This window comes from Anabas testudineus, chromosome 9 (genome assembly GCF_900324465.2).
Source record: "Anabas testudineus chromosome 9, fAnaTes1.2, whole genome shotgun sequence".
NCBI lineage: Eukaryota > Metazoa > Chordata > Actinopteri > Anabantiformes > Anabantidae > Anabas > Anabas testudineus.
In genome coordinates this window covers 6,894,172-6,911,740 of record NC_046618.1, presented here as the reverse complement: position 1 = coordinate 6,911,740, position 17,569 = coordinate 6,894,172, and the positions used below count along the sequence as shown (strand labels likewise).

The window sequence follows — 17,569 nt, the reverse complement described above, 5'->3', positions numbered from 1 at the left end:
TTGTTGTCAAAACTCCAGTGGCCGACATAATACGAGCCCCAACACTGCTGTTGATTAGCAAATGCACTTGCCATGTTTTTGTTTTAAGAATTAGTTGTCTAATTGATTTGCCATATGTTACCCTCTCCAATGTACCTAAAATTGTATTTAGAAATCACCAATTTGGATTGAGACAGTTTTGTGTTTCAAACAGATGGGAAAAGCAACCCTGGAGATTGCCTGAAAGCACAGTTCCCTGGTTTCATGCAGAATCTTAAGGATTTGAAGCTTTTTCTCTTATAGATAAATAGATATATAGCCTAGGTTAATCCTTTTTTTTTTTCTCCTCTTTGTTTCTTTGTAGCACACAATTTCCACACAAGCACATATGCCTTAAAATACATTTCAACTATTCCCCTTCACTTTATCAGTGCATGAGATGTCTCTGTGCTTTGAAAGATGTATACCTTTCTTCCTGTGCAGTGGAATCAACCTTTGCAAGGTAAAAGAAGTCTGCGTCGAATATGGCAATCGTTCCCACAAGATTGATGCCAACCTTTTAAAAATTCACCATTGGCCTGAATTTAACATGGCCAAATGCTGATGTAAATGAGGAGGAGAAAAGTCGACCCTTTCATTGCAAATAAATCTGAGTTGCAGGCTTCAGCTCATAAATACCACAGCCTGCCAGAAGTCTTGTTTTATTGCTCTTGATGGAAATTATTGCATGTATTTAGCTCATCCGAACAGATAAGGCTTTGAAAGCCACAACTCAACATGCAGCACCCTCAGAATATGCAGATCGGATTTAAATTTTAGGGATTTTGATTTTACACCCCCTGCAAGTGAAGATTAATTGTCTTACCAATAAACAGACCAAATACAAAACATGATACTTACAACACCCCTGTGTTTGCAGCTTCACACCTGCTCAATTCCTCAAATCTTCTCGTCTTTGCAAGAAGTCTGCACTGTCTTCCAGCCTCCTCTCTCTCCTACTTATCTTACTTACTATTTGTATTTAATACCAAACTCTAACTGGACGCTCCTGTGTCCTGTAATCGAAGCCCATGTTTTATTTAATCATATAGCCTATACAACACCTTAGCCTTTCTTTGCATTATCATTATAAGATCGTTTGTTTTTTAATGCCATGCCACAGCTCATTTTACATTGCACGTCATGTTGTACAGCTCTCTTGAAGTTGTGAATTTTTTTCGCGCTTGCTGTGGATTTATCGATCCGTAGGGGTGAGTCACAGGGTGTAATTCATGATAGCTTGATTGATGAGGATTTCAATCTTAGATGGTTTGTTAACTTCAACTGCCCACAAACTGCTTTCTCTGCTATTTTTCTGTAATACAAGGCCAAGGAACGGTAAAAAAAAACAGACTTCCCTTGAATAATGGAATCTCTCAGTTCCTCTAGAATTAACAAGATCCTGCTTCAAATCCCGATAAAGGTCTGTTTGAGCCCCTGGGCAGCTGAGGCATATTTTAACTTTTGCCATATTTCTCCTTTTGAGATGCAGCCTGTTGTTTCAGTGCTGTGTTTTTGCCTTTAGACACATAAAAAGCCATTGTAAGGGCGAGGGGGAGGTTTCATGCCTTGACGCTAAGTAAATTCTCCTGTGTCTGAGGCCCATAAGTCTTTTGGAACATAAGTGTTCTTACCAAATGTCTTTGACGTGATTCTCAATAAAATAGTGTTGGCTGAAAATAGTTGTTTTTGTTTTGTTTTGTTTTTTTGTCTGTCAGCAGGAAGACCATGATCAGGCCGGACTCTGACCACCATGGCAGTGGGATCTACACCATGACAGGTGAAAAGTCTCACATATTCATTGAATGCAAGTCAGTAACATTTATGACAGTCACTACAGGCAATTACAGGGATTCTATGGTTCGCCCAAAATACCTTAGGTTGTTTAAGAAAAAGACTGTGTGTCGTAACAAATACAAAGGTAGCTCCCCTGTACTTGATCTACAAGTGCTGTATGTCTAGATGTCCTTGCTGATGGATACTGTACAGAGCTTTGCTTCTTGCGGAAACGTGACTTCTCAGAGGACCTCAGCATTACATTCAAGAGAACATTTAACAGCTGTCAAAGATGATCCATCACATGCCATACTTACATATGTATCGTGCATGCACTGGACGAATTCCCTTCTCTTTTTCAAGGAGAAACTCAGCTACAGTACAATGCCCCATGACTAAAACAGAAGAAAGGCTAATTCGTTAGGAAGCGGAGCTTAGCTATGACAGCCTCAGAGCCACAGAGTCAGTGCCCGATGAAAAGCTTGAGCCTTAAAGAGCGTGTGAGCCGCATGAGGTGAATGAGAAAGGCAGGTTTTTATCCAGCTGGAGAGAGACACCATGTGGTGAGGATTCCTCCTGCTGCTCCAGCAGAGGTACACACAAGCTATAGCCGTGTTACACCCAGCTTTTTTTAATACAGCTCGTCTACAATTCATGAAATTCACAGTATATGATATTGAGTTTATAATACATAAATTAATTTAAATTTTAAAGCCTCTAAAGAAAAAGCGAATGCTGGCTCTTAAAAAAAAAAAAAAGGAAATTGGCATTTAATTGACAAAATAAAGCTTAATAAAACATTGTAGCGTTGGTTTTTGTGTTGGTTTGACAGTCATATTAAAAGTTAGTCAAGTCAAGTGTGCAAAGTGTGGCCCTGAAGGAGCAGACATTAACACACGGCTGAATGGTTTGTGGCATTTGGTGTGTGATTCCTCCACTGGGACAGGATTTGAGTGACAGTGAAGAGCACGCACATACTGTACAGTATGCAACCAGCAGTCACCATTTATCTCCAGAAAACCTGCATGTGTCCCTTTATGAGTTGGTGAAATTTTAAAGTAAAGAACATAATGGAGTTAGTCTGAGATGGTTTATTGCTTTATTGCTTGAGGCTGTGTACCTGTCAGCCTTGCAGCATCACACTGAATGTGAGAGAACGCAACTTCCCTTCATTAACAACGTGATAGCCTGCAGACCAAGTGTGAGGTCGTAGCCGACAGCCTATTTGTGTTAATTGTTAGCGTGGTGGTAGCTCTGGTGTGTGCGTGTGTGTGCCTTTGTGTGTGTGTGTGTGGGGGGGGGGGGGGGGAGGCTGACAGCTGGCCAGGTTCGAGTTGGTCTAAAACCATGTGCGCTCTGTCAGGGTTGTACAGGCGCCTTCTTTAGGATTGATGAATTGCCTGCTTTCTTGATTAAACCCTCCGTCACTTCCAAACAAAACAAAAACCCAAACACAAAAAAAAAAAAAAAAAGAGTTGAGGGGAGGAGAGGTAACATGTCTGGGAAATCTGTCATCTGCAGTCACATCATGTACAGATGTGATGTGCAGGCGCTTTGACATTTATTACCAGAATATTAAAAACTAATTCACATTTATTTTGCAGCCCTCTTTCACTTGACAGTTCAAGCTCATTTGAAAAGTTATCAAGTTTTCATAGCAGCCCCAACCTTTTGCTTTTCTTCACCAGCATTGCTTTGATCCATGCCAAGTCCCTTTGCCAATTAGGTCTGTTATTCGTACATTGACAGAAAAGCAGGATCTTTTACAGGTAGTTAAAGTTGCATTCATGAAATGTGTCTGAAAAGCATGTTTGATAAAACTAAATCTAAAGGTGTTGAAAACAGCAAAAATAAACCTATATGACTCTCAGTCATTTGCAGTGCAATCTCTCTTGATTACCTACAGAACAATATATAGGATTCAGCAGGCATCCACCTGATAAAAAGGTAAATGTAATAAAAAGTAATACATTTACATATCTATCGCGTTAATCAAAAATAAATCCTGACATTGGCCCTGATCTAACGTAATATGGAGAGCAATTATTTCCCTATCCATTAGAGGAACTTCAATTAACAGACACCAGACAGTTCATCCTTCAGAGGAGGAGGAAGAGGGGAAAAAATAGGAGGCTCAAAATTAACTTGGGTTTGCAAAATATCTTGGCAGCATGACAGTGATTTTTGATTTTCAGGAAACAATATTAGAATTCTTATTAAACTACGTGCATCTGCTTTTAATTTGCTGCAAATAATTGGAAAATGCAATGGAGCTTTCCAATTAAAGCTCCACTTTATGCTGTTTAATAATACCCTCATAATATTATAGCTTATGAAATGACAGGTGAGTTGGTATATGAATAAAACATAAAGCCCTGTAATAACAGACAGGGGGGAAAAAAACGAGACAGTTGTTGGGGGGCTTTTAAATGCTCGACATAATTTGCATATATTAATCTCCTCTTTTCAGCCTTATCAAGTATTCCACTGTATTTGAAGTTAAAATAGTCGTGACAGGCAGGGGTACGCTTCGTTTTTCCAAGGATTTATTACTTGTATAATTCTGGATCTTTAATAAGCCAATATGACTGATCCTCTGAGTTCTGTGGAATTTGGTTAATTGTTCCAGATGGTGCTCACTGATTATGCAAAATTACTTTCTTTCTCCTCTTTTTCCCCCAACTACACCATTTCTTGATTGACTAACATGGAGAAAAAAGATTATTTTTGGCGCAGCACTTTCATTAAGAGGGTTCTCATCAGGTTTCAAACAAAAGTTCCATCTTATCTCCCTGTGTAGTTCTGGGCAAGGCTGTGCGGAGGGAGGAGATCAGCCGGCTCTTATCTCAAACCATGATGGATCTCAACTGCTTCTGCACCGCTGGGGTTATATTTTAGAATAACACGATTCTTTAGGCTGAGGGATTAAAAAACATGACCTCTGGATAGTGACAAAAAAAGTTATTATTAGTGTACGCTATTCTCTTCTTTCTCTTTTCTCCCCTCTTTCTCTGCCGGAGACTGATGAAATTACTAAGCAGCAGGGTTGGTCCTCCACTTGCGGCTCGGTCTCCATACACAGTTCACTAACATTCTGTTTTGCATCAGCTAAACTGAGCTGAATGAATCATTTATGGAAGTGTTATGGGGGAGGTATGGGCAGATTTACTGCCGAGCTTTTACTTTAGATGGAATAGGATTTCTATGAAACCGATCTTGATGTCTGAAGTAATGCCAAAGCTTACATCAAGACATGAAAGGAATGCTCTTAAAACCCACATTTTGCTGCTTAATTTCCCTGGTCAGCAAAAGGCAAAGCAGAGAGGGAGAGAGAGAGAGAGAGAGAGAGAGAGGTTCAGTTTGAGAGCAGTATTTACAGAACACACACACACATACTGTAGCAGCTGATAGAAAGTGTTGAATTGTTTCATAACTATCTGATGGATTTTAAATTACAGAATTTAAGTCTTAGCTATTTGTACATTTTCCACTTTGAAAAAGGGTGTAGTTTGGGGTGAGTACTGCATACTGATTGAAAACACCAACTAAAAATTCCTATTAACAAACTTTTATATTAAAGGGGAAAGAGAAAAACAAACGAGGTGAGGATTTGTAAGAATTAGTACAACAGTGAAATACAGTCTGGAAGAACAGAACATGTATGTAATTCTCTCCACTGTTTAATTGTTCATTTTACTTCTATAAAACATACACAACAAGAGTGTACAACTCCTCAGTCAGAAAGCATTTTTTTTATAACAAGTAATTCAGTGAAGAAATATCCCGTTGGCGTTTATTCTGTTCATATGTCAGAAAATCCTGTCGGACTATTCAGGTTTTGTAGCAAAACATGATCGATCCCAGTGTGATGGTGCCATTAAGTATTTGAGGATCAATCCTGTGTAATTCCTAATGGAATTTTAGACTGGAGCCTCGAGGCCCTCGGGCATTTTTGGACCTTTATTACAGTCAAATAAAAGACTTTAAATGGCTTTGCATTTACAGGCCAGACTGGACTCTGGAGTTTCATCCCTCATTGCTTTCTAGCCATCCCTGAGATAGAAGTGTGCTCCATTAGTTTCAGTGTCCAGACGTGGACAGCCTCAATGGATGGGCCTGTCATGGCTCCCTCATTTGCCCCATGTACAGCAGGGTTTGTTATCACACATCTAATTAGAACTTGATAAAAAATATTTCACAAAAATCCAGTCATTAAATATAGTTTAAGGAGATTTATGGTCAAATATGCCTTAAAGATCTTTTAATGGCTCTGCTGACTTGTTAAGTTTGTAATTAATGATCGTCTAATACATACTGTGGTGTGATTTAGAAAGCACAATGAGATTCTGGGAATTAAGTCTTTTTGGAAAAGGGCATCTGGGGCTCCCAGAAGCTATATTAAATAGTTCTGCTCTGACTGCTTTGCTTAGAGCCATGAAGTCTGCTGTGAAAAAGTTCACATAGATGGGGTCATTTTTATGTTAGGGTGCAAATAATAGTGCATGATTTTGAAACGTTTGTTTTGTCGATTCATTGCAGTCAATTAGTGTGTACAGAAAAGTTCTGGACTCCTCTTAAATGGCTTTGAGTACATTGTACTTGTATTGAGTTGTATTTCTGCAAGGAAAAATATCTCCTTTCAAAATCCACTAATACACATGGAGTAAAACTAATAAGCAAATGCATATGTATCAAGCTGTAAATGCATTATACTAATAACAGTCGGCTGTTTCATCAGGAGAGTAATGGTGTCCTTATTAGCATAATTAATGACAAATGGCAGAGCAGCATTGGTGGATTGGTTCTGGGGGATGATAAATTGGTAGATGCCCAGGTTAGTGGCTGCCAAGGAGGCCTCTTTGGCTGTCATCCCTCCTGCTTCTGCTCTGGCCCAGTTCATTACTCACCGTGTGAGATGCCACTTTACATTGCCTGGTACTGTGAGCATGGAGAACTTAATAATGCCACCCACAACCACACTGGGCCTGCTGCTTTACCCACAGTCCAGAGGGCAAGTAGCTTAGCGAGGGTTAGGGGTTGTAGGGAGCAGGGCAACATGGGAATCATCTCCTGCAGCTGCACTGATCAAAACAGATCATGCGTCAGTCACTACTTCAGGGGACCTGGGGCCATATGACCGAGTCTCCTGTTCTGGTGAGTGTTTCTTGTTAGGATTTCTGGGGCTCGCCACATCCCTCGCATCATTATGGGTTAGTTTGCCCACAGAACCGCTAATTAAGAGGGGATTTGTGTAATTGTGCCTTCTGCTGTGTCCCATCCGGCACATGCAATTTACTGTCAGCCCTCTGCCAGCTTTTACACTTGTCCAGAGAGGCGTACCCCATTTATACACACATTCTGCTGCACATTTACCAGCAGCCACAGCTGGGGATCAATGCCAGTGCCATGGCAATGTCTTAAAAGACACTGTGCTGCTGATTAAAGTCTGATTGTCCATTTAATTTCATGAGAGCTTTCAATAGCCAGCCAGCGAAAAGGGTTCTCCAGGACTGACTGCCCTGACAAATAACTAATATAGATAAACGATTCAATCATAATTATTTTATTATTATAAAAAGAAATATCTTAACATATTTTTACATTACATACTCTATTTTACAATTAGGCTCCATATGATATAACTTGTATATATGCTTTTTGGAGAGGTTACCACACCTGCACACCTTCTCAGCATATTTGGTGTTATGCGGTGGTGTTTGTGGCCAAGTCACTGTAGGTGTTTCTGGCTCTGCCCACTTTCTGGAAGACTGATGGACCAGCGCCCGACTGGGACTGGCTCCTGGCTCCCTACCCACAACCAGATTTCAAGGACTGCTTGTCACAGATGGAAAAGTAAGTGGGTCATTCTACAAAAGCTTGCCATTTTGCATCCCACTGGCAACGAAAAAAATAACATTTTTAATATTGTTATGTTTTTTGTTTTTCTTTGATGATGTTTATTTCTGCATTTTCCATTGAAATTGTGTTCACCACCACATGACTAATTATTAAAAGTAGTTGAAATACTATTGTTTAGCTGTAAGTTTAATGTTTAAAATGTTTGAGGGTGTACCTTTTTCTAGCCAAAATGGTAAAAGAAATTTCAAAAGACATACAGCAAGCCTGTGTAGAATGATTCACTTTTTTCCACCTTGTCTGTTCTTCCTCTCTGTTTTACATGTAGTTTTTTCACAGTGTTTTGAAGCCCCATCTAATGCACGTTAATGCACTGGTCTTACATGCCACTCTTAACATTAAGAAACACTTGGATTTATTTAATAAAACAATAATTTAGCTGAATTGCAACAGTCTACAGACATACACACCACCATCAGAAACAAAAAATATTATCAGGAACTCTAAACATCATTTTAGAGCGTGATCTATTTTACTTACTTGGTTATGTGCTTTTTAGAATGCTAATTGACTCCCCAGTAAACATTTAAATAATTCAAAAGTTACACTTCCACTTCTGCAAGTGAGATTTCTAATATATTGAAAAGTTTTTTTTTTCCCTTTCTTTTTTAACTCGTCTGTCTAGAGGGTTTGAAAAAGCGGGAAAAAGATACAAGAAAAAGAATGGGTTTCATAGAGCCATAGTCATTAAAAGAATCTGAAAATAGCAACTCGCTATCATCTGTTCTCATCGCACGGGTCAGGAGCTCTGACACCTCCAAAATTCCTCCTGTCAGGGTAGGGGGCCATTTGTATTCTCTCTCATTAGGCAATTTGACTAATGACCTGCCGTGGCTGCAGAGCTACTGAGGGACCCAGAGCCTTGCGCCCTCTCTCTTGCAGCAGCCTGAACACACACCCTCTATTGGAATGGCACAGATGGCGTGCCCGGGCGACAAAATAAACTACAATATGTCTCCGAGATGCTGTCAGGCCTGGGCACTATTTCTCATGTCAGAGCGGGGCTAAGGGCTGTGAGTGGGCATACGGGGTCCTCCTCCAGCTCTCTGTTCATCTACTCACCATTATCTGCAGAGGTGACAGAGAGTGGGGTCTGCAACTAGAATAGCATTTCCATGGTCCGCATACAGAATCCACCTCAAATTGAGAGTCACACCGACAGGAAAGGTATTGCAATGTCTAGCCTGGCTACACATTGAGAAAAGGCAACATCCAATTGTTTGGAATGTGAAATGTAGCAGGTTCCAGATAAAGTCTTAACCAGTTTCTGAGCAGCTTTACGTACCATTTCTTTTTATTTAATGTAACTAAACAATAGAAATCAGCCCAATCTCGAGTGAGAAGTTGTAATAGGTTCTCATTCACACTTTCCAATTATTGCCCTGACTGTGGCTTTCTCACTTAATTCAGGCGCGAGACAGATTCACCCAAGTAATCATACTAGACAGAGATCAATGCAATTCTGCTGAATTAGTGAAGTGTAAAATAAAAGTTCATCAACATTCCCAAAGTGTTACTCTTGAGTTGTGGTTCAGGTAATATGGGGTATGCTCGATCACCCACGCATATTTTTCCATCAGTCATTGTCGGAGCACAACTCGGTGTGGTTTGTGTGTGTATGTGTGCATGTATGTATGTATCCCTGTGTGCATAACCATGTCTGTTAGAGCCCTGAAAATGCAATGTATGGCACTGCTGAAGTCCTGGGTGACAGTGCATCCAACAATGGAAGAGTGAGGGATTAGTGCTCAGCCCAGCGTACGAGGGAGCCCTTCCCGCCCTGAAACAGCCATTCATCTGTGCCTAGGGGCTGGAGATGACAATGCAGCCATTGCTCATCGCACCTGACGGAGCCATTAATAAGGCAATGATCCACAAGGGGCCTGTGCTGACTCCGTTCTTTACACTACAATCACTCAAGCCACAGGGTCCTTCTTACTTAACGCCACCTCTGCGCTCACTGATGCTATCATCATCATCATCACAATCATCGTCATAGTCATTGTACGAAAACTCCTGCCAGATGTTTTCATATTGACTGCACTCACACACGCCAAATGCCAAAGAACTACCCAATTCCCCACACTGCAGTACACTCATGGGTTAATGGAGTGTAGCGTGGCAGCTAGAACATGCTTCATAGTGGGATTCCTGGTCAGAAGATTGGATTTACATTGTTTTTGCCCTTTGCACCTTCAAGTGTCTCCATGATACGGCATCCATTCCTTACCACCAAGTCATCTCCTGCGCCTCTCCATTTGTCTGAATGTAAGATATCTTCTCTAGTATAGATGGTAGAGGAATACAAAGTGAGATCTGGTTTTAAATGTAATCCTTGAGCAATAAAAAAAAAAAACCTCTGGCCTTCAGCTCTGTGCATTCATCTGTCCCTGCTACAGAGATCCATCAGCAGCCACAATCTCGTCTTCCCATTGCTGACTGCTGATTCAAATGTATTCTCCCTGCCTGCCTCTTTCTGGTGTTTTGGCTTCCAGCAACACAGTAGTGCATGTTTATTCACTTGTTTTTATAAGCTTAAAGAAGACATCATGCCTAACCAGTCGCCAGGATAGTCTGATGTTTGACATAGCCACAGCTCCAAAGCGGCTAAGCAGGGGGACTGGGACATGGATCACTTCTTGGATAAGCAAAAGATAGAACTTTCACTCCTTGCCCTTTTTTTGAGTCATGCCAATAGATGGCTCTAGATCACTGTGTCACTTAGTTGGTCCAGAACTGACTCAGACCAGAACTTTGCTTATTGAAAGACTTGATATAGATTTCAGTTTTCAATTCACTGAAAGCTAAATATATCATTAGCTTTAGACTCTTTATTTGAACAGTCAAGTAATAATTCATCACCTTGGGCTCTAGGTAATGTTTATGTTTATGTTTTTTGTTTTTTTTCACTTTTTTAAAATCAATTGATTAATTGACCCTTGATTGATATTTAAAGTAACCAGTTAGTTACTGGACATATTACGAATTTAGCATTTAGCTCAAAGCACCGTTGTGCCAAGGTACAAGCCCACAGAGTCACTAGTGAGGGTGTACACTCTTGTTGCTATTACATTTTTACTGTGGGAGATGATTGAAAGCCAAGAAACTAAATAAGCTTTCCTGTGGTCATGAGATTGAGGGTCATGCTTTGATTACAAAGATCACATTGTACTACACTTGTGTAGAAAGTGCCAAATCGGGGATCTGTGCAATAACCTAAGAGAGGAAAGCAAGTCACATAAGTGTCAAAGTAAGGGCTCTTTTAGAATTTCATACTTTTAAATATTGCTGTGAACAGGAAAGACCAGAAGGAGTGTCAGCTCCAAAATGATGACTCATGAACAGTTTCGGCTTACATTTATGAGTTTCTTTTCCTGTGCCAGTGGCCTGATGGAGTGTGGGTAAAAGTACACTGGTTGGGAGCTTGGCCTCTTGATATTTGGAGCTCCTGTCAAAGCCAACGGCAGCAGAAGTTTTGTGCTCCCAGATTTGGGAGTTTTATAATGAAGCCGAGCAGCTGCAGTTTTCTCTTCAGTCTGGAAACGAGAGGCTTTGTGTCCCTTGTCACCCTGTGTTAATTTGGGCCCTAATGTATTTTATAAACAAAGGGCTGCTCTCTAGCCTGACAGTCGTGACACCTTGATTCCAGTGCAGGATGCATGCAGTACGGGGTTACACCATTAATAATCAACTGGCAGCCATCACACCATTTTAACCACGATCATTATGATAAAGGGCATACACTTAATTACAGGCCTGCTTAATTATAGCTCTGTTGAAGCTCGTTTGTTTGGTCAAATGCTAATTATACCACCACGCTCTTGGCAAGTCCTCATTTCAATCCACTTTTTGCCGGCTGAACAGTGTGGCTTATTTTCATGCAAATTTGATATCTGGTGAATGTTTTGTCTCTCTTCTTTCCGCTTTTCTGTGCCTAGTGTGAGTCTGTCTTTGTTTCAGAGGTGAACATCTCTCAGACAAGGAATAATCGGGAATAATCAAGGGTAATTAAACTGGAAGAGGGTTGGGAAAGGGCTGGGTTGAAGGCGAAAGTGGAGGTGCTCAAATACAGCGGAGAATAAAAAAAGCCTTTCATCTTCTCTCCATAGACAGAAGGAGGGGAGGTATTGGGATGGTTGGGGATGTTGATAGCTTTGCTGTTTTATAATCCCACATTTAGTCTTATGAATATACTCAAGAATGGAGAGTAATATATATACAGTGGCAAGAAAAAGTATGGGAGTTGGATGTTTCATGGTTTTCTGCATTAATTAGTCATAAAATGTGATCAGATTTTTATCTGACTCAAGAATATTAACAAATATAATTTACCTAAAATAATAACACAAAAGAAATTCAGATCTTTCATGTCCTTATTGAGAACAACCATAAAACCTCATAGTGGGAAAAGTATGTGAACCCTTGGATTTAATTACTGGTTGAACCCTCCTTGGCAGCAATAACCACAACCAGGCACTTTCTGTAGCTGTGGAGTGTCAATGTGCTTGGTGGCAAACATCAGCAATGTTCTTTTTAGTAAACAGCAGCTTCCTTTGTGGTGTCCTATCATAGACACCCTGCTTGTTCAATGTTTTACCTACAGTAGACTCATGAACACAGATGTTAGCCAGTTCCAATGATGCCTTCAAATCTTTGGCTGAGACTCTGGGTTGTTTCTTTACCTCATTGATGAGTGTCAGCATAGCCCTGTTATACTGATGAGCGAAATGTGAGTTAGGGTCTCTTGTGGTCATTTGTAGAAAGTTTGCCTAAGCATGTTCTTCTGGTGCGGAGCAAACTCAAAAGGTTTGAGCGTTTTTTGTCAGAGTAGCTCTAATCTACACCTTCTGTCTTCCAGGTATGCTAATGCCTGACTCCAATTACCTTTTTGAAGATCCTTTCTTTCCACTAGTACTGTGAGGTTTTATGGTTGTTCTCAATAAAGACATGAAAGAATTTTTTGTGTCATTATTTTAGGCACATTATATTTGTTAATACGTTAATATATAGTATAAGTATAAAGTATTATTTTATTTTTTATGTTTTGCAGCTCTGGATGATGTGCCCTTTGTGATCTCTGAGAAGTTTTGTGACAACCACAAACAGGTAAAAAGGATCTATGAAAAGCATTTTTTTAATTTTATTATTTATATAATATATAATATATAGAACCTCTCTTCCAGTTTCTCCTTTCTTTTCCTTTCCTTTCCTTTCCTTTCCTTTCCTTTCCTTTCCTTTCCTTTCCTTTCCTTCAGACTCAGTGATGAATGTGTGCAGTCAGGCAGAGCTGGCTCAATGCAGTCCATTTGGCTGGCTGGTGGCGGTTGTCACTATAGCCCCGTTTGTATTGACACAGAGAGAGAGGATTAAAGATTTTAAGCATGCTTACTTAGCCATGAGCCTAACCGCCATGTTTCTTGTGTGTCCCCCACCCACCAACCCCCACCCCTCGTGCTTTTGATTTCAGATGCAGCAAGTCAATTTAATGGGCATTACGATCAAATCCCTGGCAGAGATCGAGGAGGAAGTGAGTAGAGGCTGCAACGCTCGGCTGACGCTGACGCCGCTGGCCCAGAATGCAAAGCAAACGGTCTTGGGGTTGTAATTAAGTGTCTGAGACAGCGAGGCCCTGTTGGCTCCACTAAGCCCCAATTGAATAAAAGCATGGCCAGTCTAGGCAGACATTCTCTCTTAAAGGCTGCGTCTCCTGTTCCAAAACACTTGACTTTTATTCCCCAGTCCTTCTCTCAAACAGCTCAATTTAGCATTTCACACTGCGCTGTAGATCTTATGGAGCGTTTCTGGTCGGATTCTACATGTTAAAGTTTTTAAGTCAGCCTCATGGTCGTGCAGTGAAAAAGTTAGAGATCACGCAGAGCAAACAAAAGTGCTACACCATTTCTGATGAAACACTGTAGCCTGCAGGCACTGGTAGGAAGAAAATCATCTGTGTGCAGCTCCTTCTTTAGAGCCCGTGTGTTTGTGAGAGCAAGAGAAGAGTGTGTGAGTACGTGCTCTGTATTTGTGCATGTGTGTGTGTGTGTGTGCTTTAAAGAGAGTGACAACCCCCCTTCTCTCTCATTAGCACGGTATCTTGGTATCAGAACTGCCAGGAAGTGACAGACCACTGTAAAAGAACAGGTGCTGTTGGGTTTGAGATGTGTTACAGAGCAAACACTCCCTCATCAAACCGGGTGTCTGTTCTGCACTCTGCCTCTGTCTTCTGTCACATACTATCCAAATCACACAGAGTCGCCATCTTGTCATATGGTCATCTGAATGAATCTCATTGTCAGCGCAGGTATTAATGCCGTATATGTGTCTGTGTGTGTGTGTGTGTGTGTGCGTGTGTCCAAGGTGGAGACAGGCTGGCTGCTCATCCTATATGCTCTTGTCTTGTTTTTTTTTTCCTCTCCTCTCCCTCTCCTCCTTCCTTTCTTCTCACAGAGTGTGATTAGCAGGAGGACACATGGTGAGCTGAGCTGGGGAAGGGAAGGGAAGGGCATGAGAAATCATTAATTACAGCCGCGCTGGAGCTGATGAAGTAAATGTGAGATAGTGTAACACACAGGATTTAGTGAAGTGGACGACAGCACAAGATTAATGGCGGGGCCAGGCTGATGAGGATGAAGTCACAGCTTAGCTTGATAATTAGTTTCCAAGTGGAAACATCCCTCACCATTGTGTTATTTTTACTTCTCTCCTCTTATTATTATCCCACGATGATATCTACAGAACAAGGGGGGGAAATATAGTTGGTGATATTCTCGCAAACATGTTAGACAGCAGAAGAGTTTTTTTTTTGTTGTTTTTTTTTGTGGTATTTTTTCTCTATTTTTTTTCTTTTCTTTGTCTAGTTTTACTTGTTTTTCTTTGTCAGTGTTACACTATAAATGTAATGTCTGTTAGGTTTTCTTTCTTAGTGGCGGTTCACTCTTGCTAATATAAACCCACAACGCTGGGGCTGAGAAAAAAAACCTCATCCCCTATTGTTGAGCATTATCTCCTTCTGTTGTCCAGAAGAGGTCACTGTCCACTCCCTACCGTGGGGCTTTTGTATCCCCCCCCTCTTCAGAAACTAGAGGCTCTTTCTGCATAGAACCTAATTGCCTCATTTCTAAACCCATTAAAAAATATAGATTGGTGAAAGAGATGTGCTTTCTAGAATTGTACATATGCACATGTAATTGAGGAAAACTGTTGTAATCACAGCCACAGTTGTAGATAAGACCATTTCCTAACAGGCATCACTTAAGCCATGTCTCGAATGATGTTGGTTCCAGCAATTAGGCATTCTTTTCATTTCCCAAATGACTCGCAAAACTTGTGGATATTATAATTGCTTTTAGCCACGCTTATCTAATTTGTGTCTTTTTAAGTGTTAATTAGTAAGCTATTTAAAGTGACATCTTTATGTAGTTTGCTCTGCTGAAAAATGTTGTTGGCGGGTGGCTAATAATTTTCAGGGGGAGTATGCCAAGGTGGAAAGAAGTGTGTATGCACACATGACAAGGTTTTCATTAGCACCTATGTATGATGGCTTTTCAGTGTTTGTAAGGAGTTACCCGCGTGTGTGTGTGTGTGTTTTGTGTTTCCAAGTGAATGTATGGAGGGACAGTAGTGTACAGGGGTGTGTGAGAGGGAGAGCTCCAAATAGAGGTGGAATTAATGAAGACAACATGTCACATATTTTTGGCAGTGGAGCAGGGACAGGAAATGAAGCTCGGCTCGTCTGGGTGACTGCCGCCCATGTTCTGGTGTGTCACTGTCCTGTCAGCCTGTGTGTAAAACTGGCAGACATTGATACATGCTCTCCCTGATAACACCCCATTCCCCCATCCATCATTCTCACGCACACACACACACACACACACACACACACATATGTACACGCAGGATTATTTATTTACTGTGCCAGATGTTGAGACTGAATTTTTGTGTGGTAGGGGGGCTGAGTTTCTTCACAACTAACAGGCTTGTGATATGTGACAGGTTTTGGGTAACTTGCAGCTTCCCCTCAAGTAGATAAAAATCAGGGAAGGTATTTTGATCGAGAGAACCCAGCTTCAGCCATTGTGGCTTTGTGGCCCCTGTTGGGAGATTTGGAAACTTATTTCAGTGATCATGCAGCATCACCTAGTGCTGTGTTGCAGTAATACAACTTGGTGAAACAAGCGCTACTTTATGTCACAAAATGGTTCAGCCAATGAAACTACATCCACAGCAAAATCATGAATCTGTTATTATTTACCAGTCCAGGACCAGCATACTCAAAATCTGTATATTGTACTGCATACTGTGTGGAACTCCGGAGTCATGTCTATGTTAGGTGAGACCTGAGAGGCCTCTCAAAATGACTGTGACCGACTGTGTGAATCTAATTTGATTTTGTACAAATATTTGTATATCATACATTGCTAATGAGGATCTGTCACATTATGGCCTGTAGTTGTTTATCTGGGCCAAAAATTATCCTTGACATTCAATGCTGTTATCAGTGTAATGCTGACGTTTGACCTTTTTTAATTTGAGTTAAAGTAATTATTCAGAGAATCAGTGAAACTGAACAAAATTTCACTCTCTCACATAAATCGATCATGTCTGAGGACCATGTTTTTAAAGAGTCACGTCCATGCTGTGCCACAAGATGGCAGTGTTTCTTTATGTTTAATATGTCTTCATGCTGGAGGGTCATCTAATCACTCTGTAGTTGTAGTGGTAATTGTATGCTTGGAGCTTCCAGTTAGGTGAATAACATTAATTCCATACATTTAGATAATCTATGCTATGACTTTCTATCAGTCAGCTACAGTGTGTAGATAATGTTTTGTGTCATAATTTCATTTATTTCATTAATTTCATAAGTGTCTTAGTTTTTTTTATGTATATATTGTGGTTAATAATGTTTTTTTTTTTTTTTTGCTGTATAGTTTTAATTCTCTCTGTGTACTTTCTCTTCTTCTTCTCATAGTTTCACTACAACTTCAGCACGGAGCGAAGCATTACTCCCTAACTTCTGTCCCAGCAGACAAAGCCACGACGACTGGAACACTTCAGACTGACAAAATGGATCATTTGTAAAATAATTATCTAATGAAATTAAGAAAAAGTTGCACTACAATTGGATTTTCTGTTATTTTAGATACACAATCGTTTTTAATTTGATTATATTTAAATGTATGGGTTTTTGAAATAATTTTGTCCAACTTTTCTTATTAAATTTTAGAAAATGTTCAACTTATTTATGTTGAAAGTAATCTTTCTAAAATTGTGTTATGTTTATTCACAGTCTCACAAGAATTGTCATAAATAGTGTTACGCTCACAATAACTCTGTCCCTAATTTTAATCCCTAAACCTATTAGTTCATAACGGTGTATTAATTGTGACTCACATTTCGCTCATCAGTATAACAGGGCCATGCTGACAGTGAGCAGCAGTCAGGGAGGACAGCAGGGAACAGAGAAGCAGCCACACTCATAAACAAGCAGTTCATTTTCCAGTAGGAGCATCTTCCCATCACAAAGTTCATCATGAGCAGCGTGCAGCAAGAGTGCAGTGATTCCTCCACTGGCTCAGGTCTTTAAGAATAGAACAACATTAAGACTCAACTGTGCAGTATGTTACTGCTAGTTTCAGATTTTAGCAGGGTGATGTGAAAAAATGAAAAAAAAAAAGCACCACCTCGTCCTCCCTTTTGGTTTGTTTGTCTTTCAGAGGTCATTTATGGGAAATTTTAGCATTTATAAACCCAACTTTTCTGAACACTCAAGAAAACTTCACATTTATTTATTTTTTCAACAAACTAAACAACACCCCGCTTCTACATTCACAAGAAACATCGCAATCTTCTCACTACT

At 40.3% G+C, this 17,569-nt stretch overlaps 2 protein-coding genes across 7 annotated transcripts in view; both read left to right on the top strand.

The window, feature by feature from the left end:
- The window catches only part of mvb12bb (multivesicular body subunit 12Bb), a 35,993-nt gene extending 18,691 nt beyond the window's left edge, over nucleotides 1-17,302 (top strand). Inside the window, exons 7-10 of one of the 6 annotated variants that reach the window (XR_003297690.1) lie at nucleotides 1,737-1,798; nucleotides 12,761-12,816; nucleotides 12,894-13,050; nucleotides 13,178-13,234. Coding sequence is in view for 5 of the 6 variants with exons in the window: in XM_026343746.1 (XP_026199531.1) it covers nucleotides 1,737-1,798; nucleotides 12,761-12,816; nucleotides 13,178-13,237; nucleotides 16,682-16,723 (220 nt within the window). In the remaining variant the exon portion in view is untranslated. Of the gene's footprint in view, nucleotides 1-1,736; nucleotides 1,799-12,760; nucleotides 12,817-12,893; nucleotides 13,238-16,681 lie in introns of those variants that run through there. The other 5 variants (XM_026343747.1, XM_026343746.1, XM_026343749.1 and 2 more) reach the window with 5 other exon arrangements.
- The window catches only part of lmx1bb (LIM homeobox transcription factor 1, beta b), a 55,382-nt gene continuing 54,578 nt past the window's right edge, over nucleotides 16,766-17,569 (top strand). The window contains exon 1 of the mRNA XM_026343745.1: nucleotides 16,766-16,787. The gene's annotated coding sequence lies outside the window, so the exon portion shown is untranslated. The remainder of the gene's footprint in view (nucleotides 16,788-17,569) is intronic.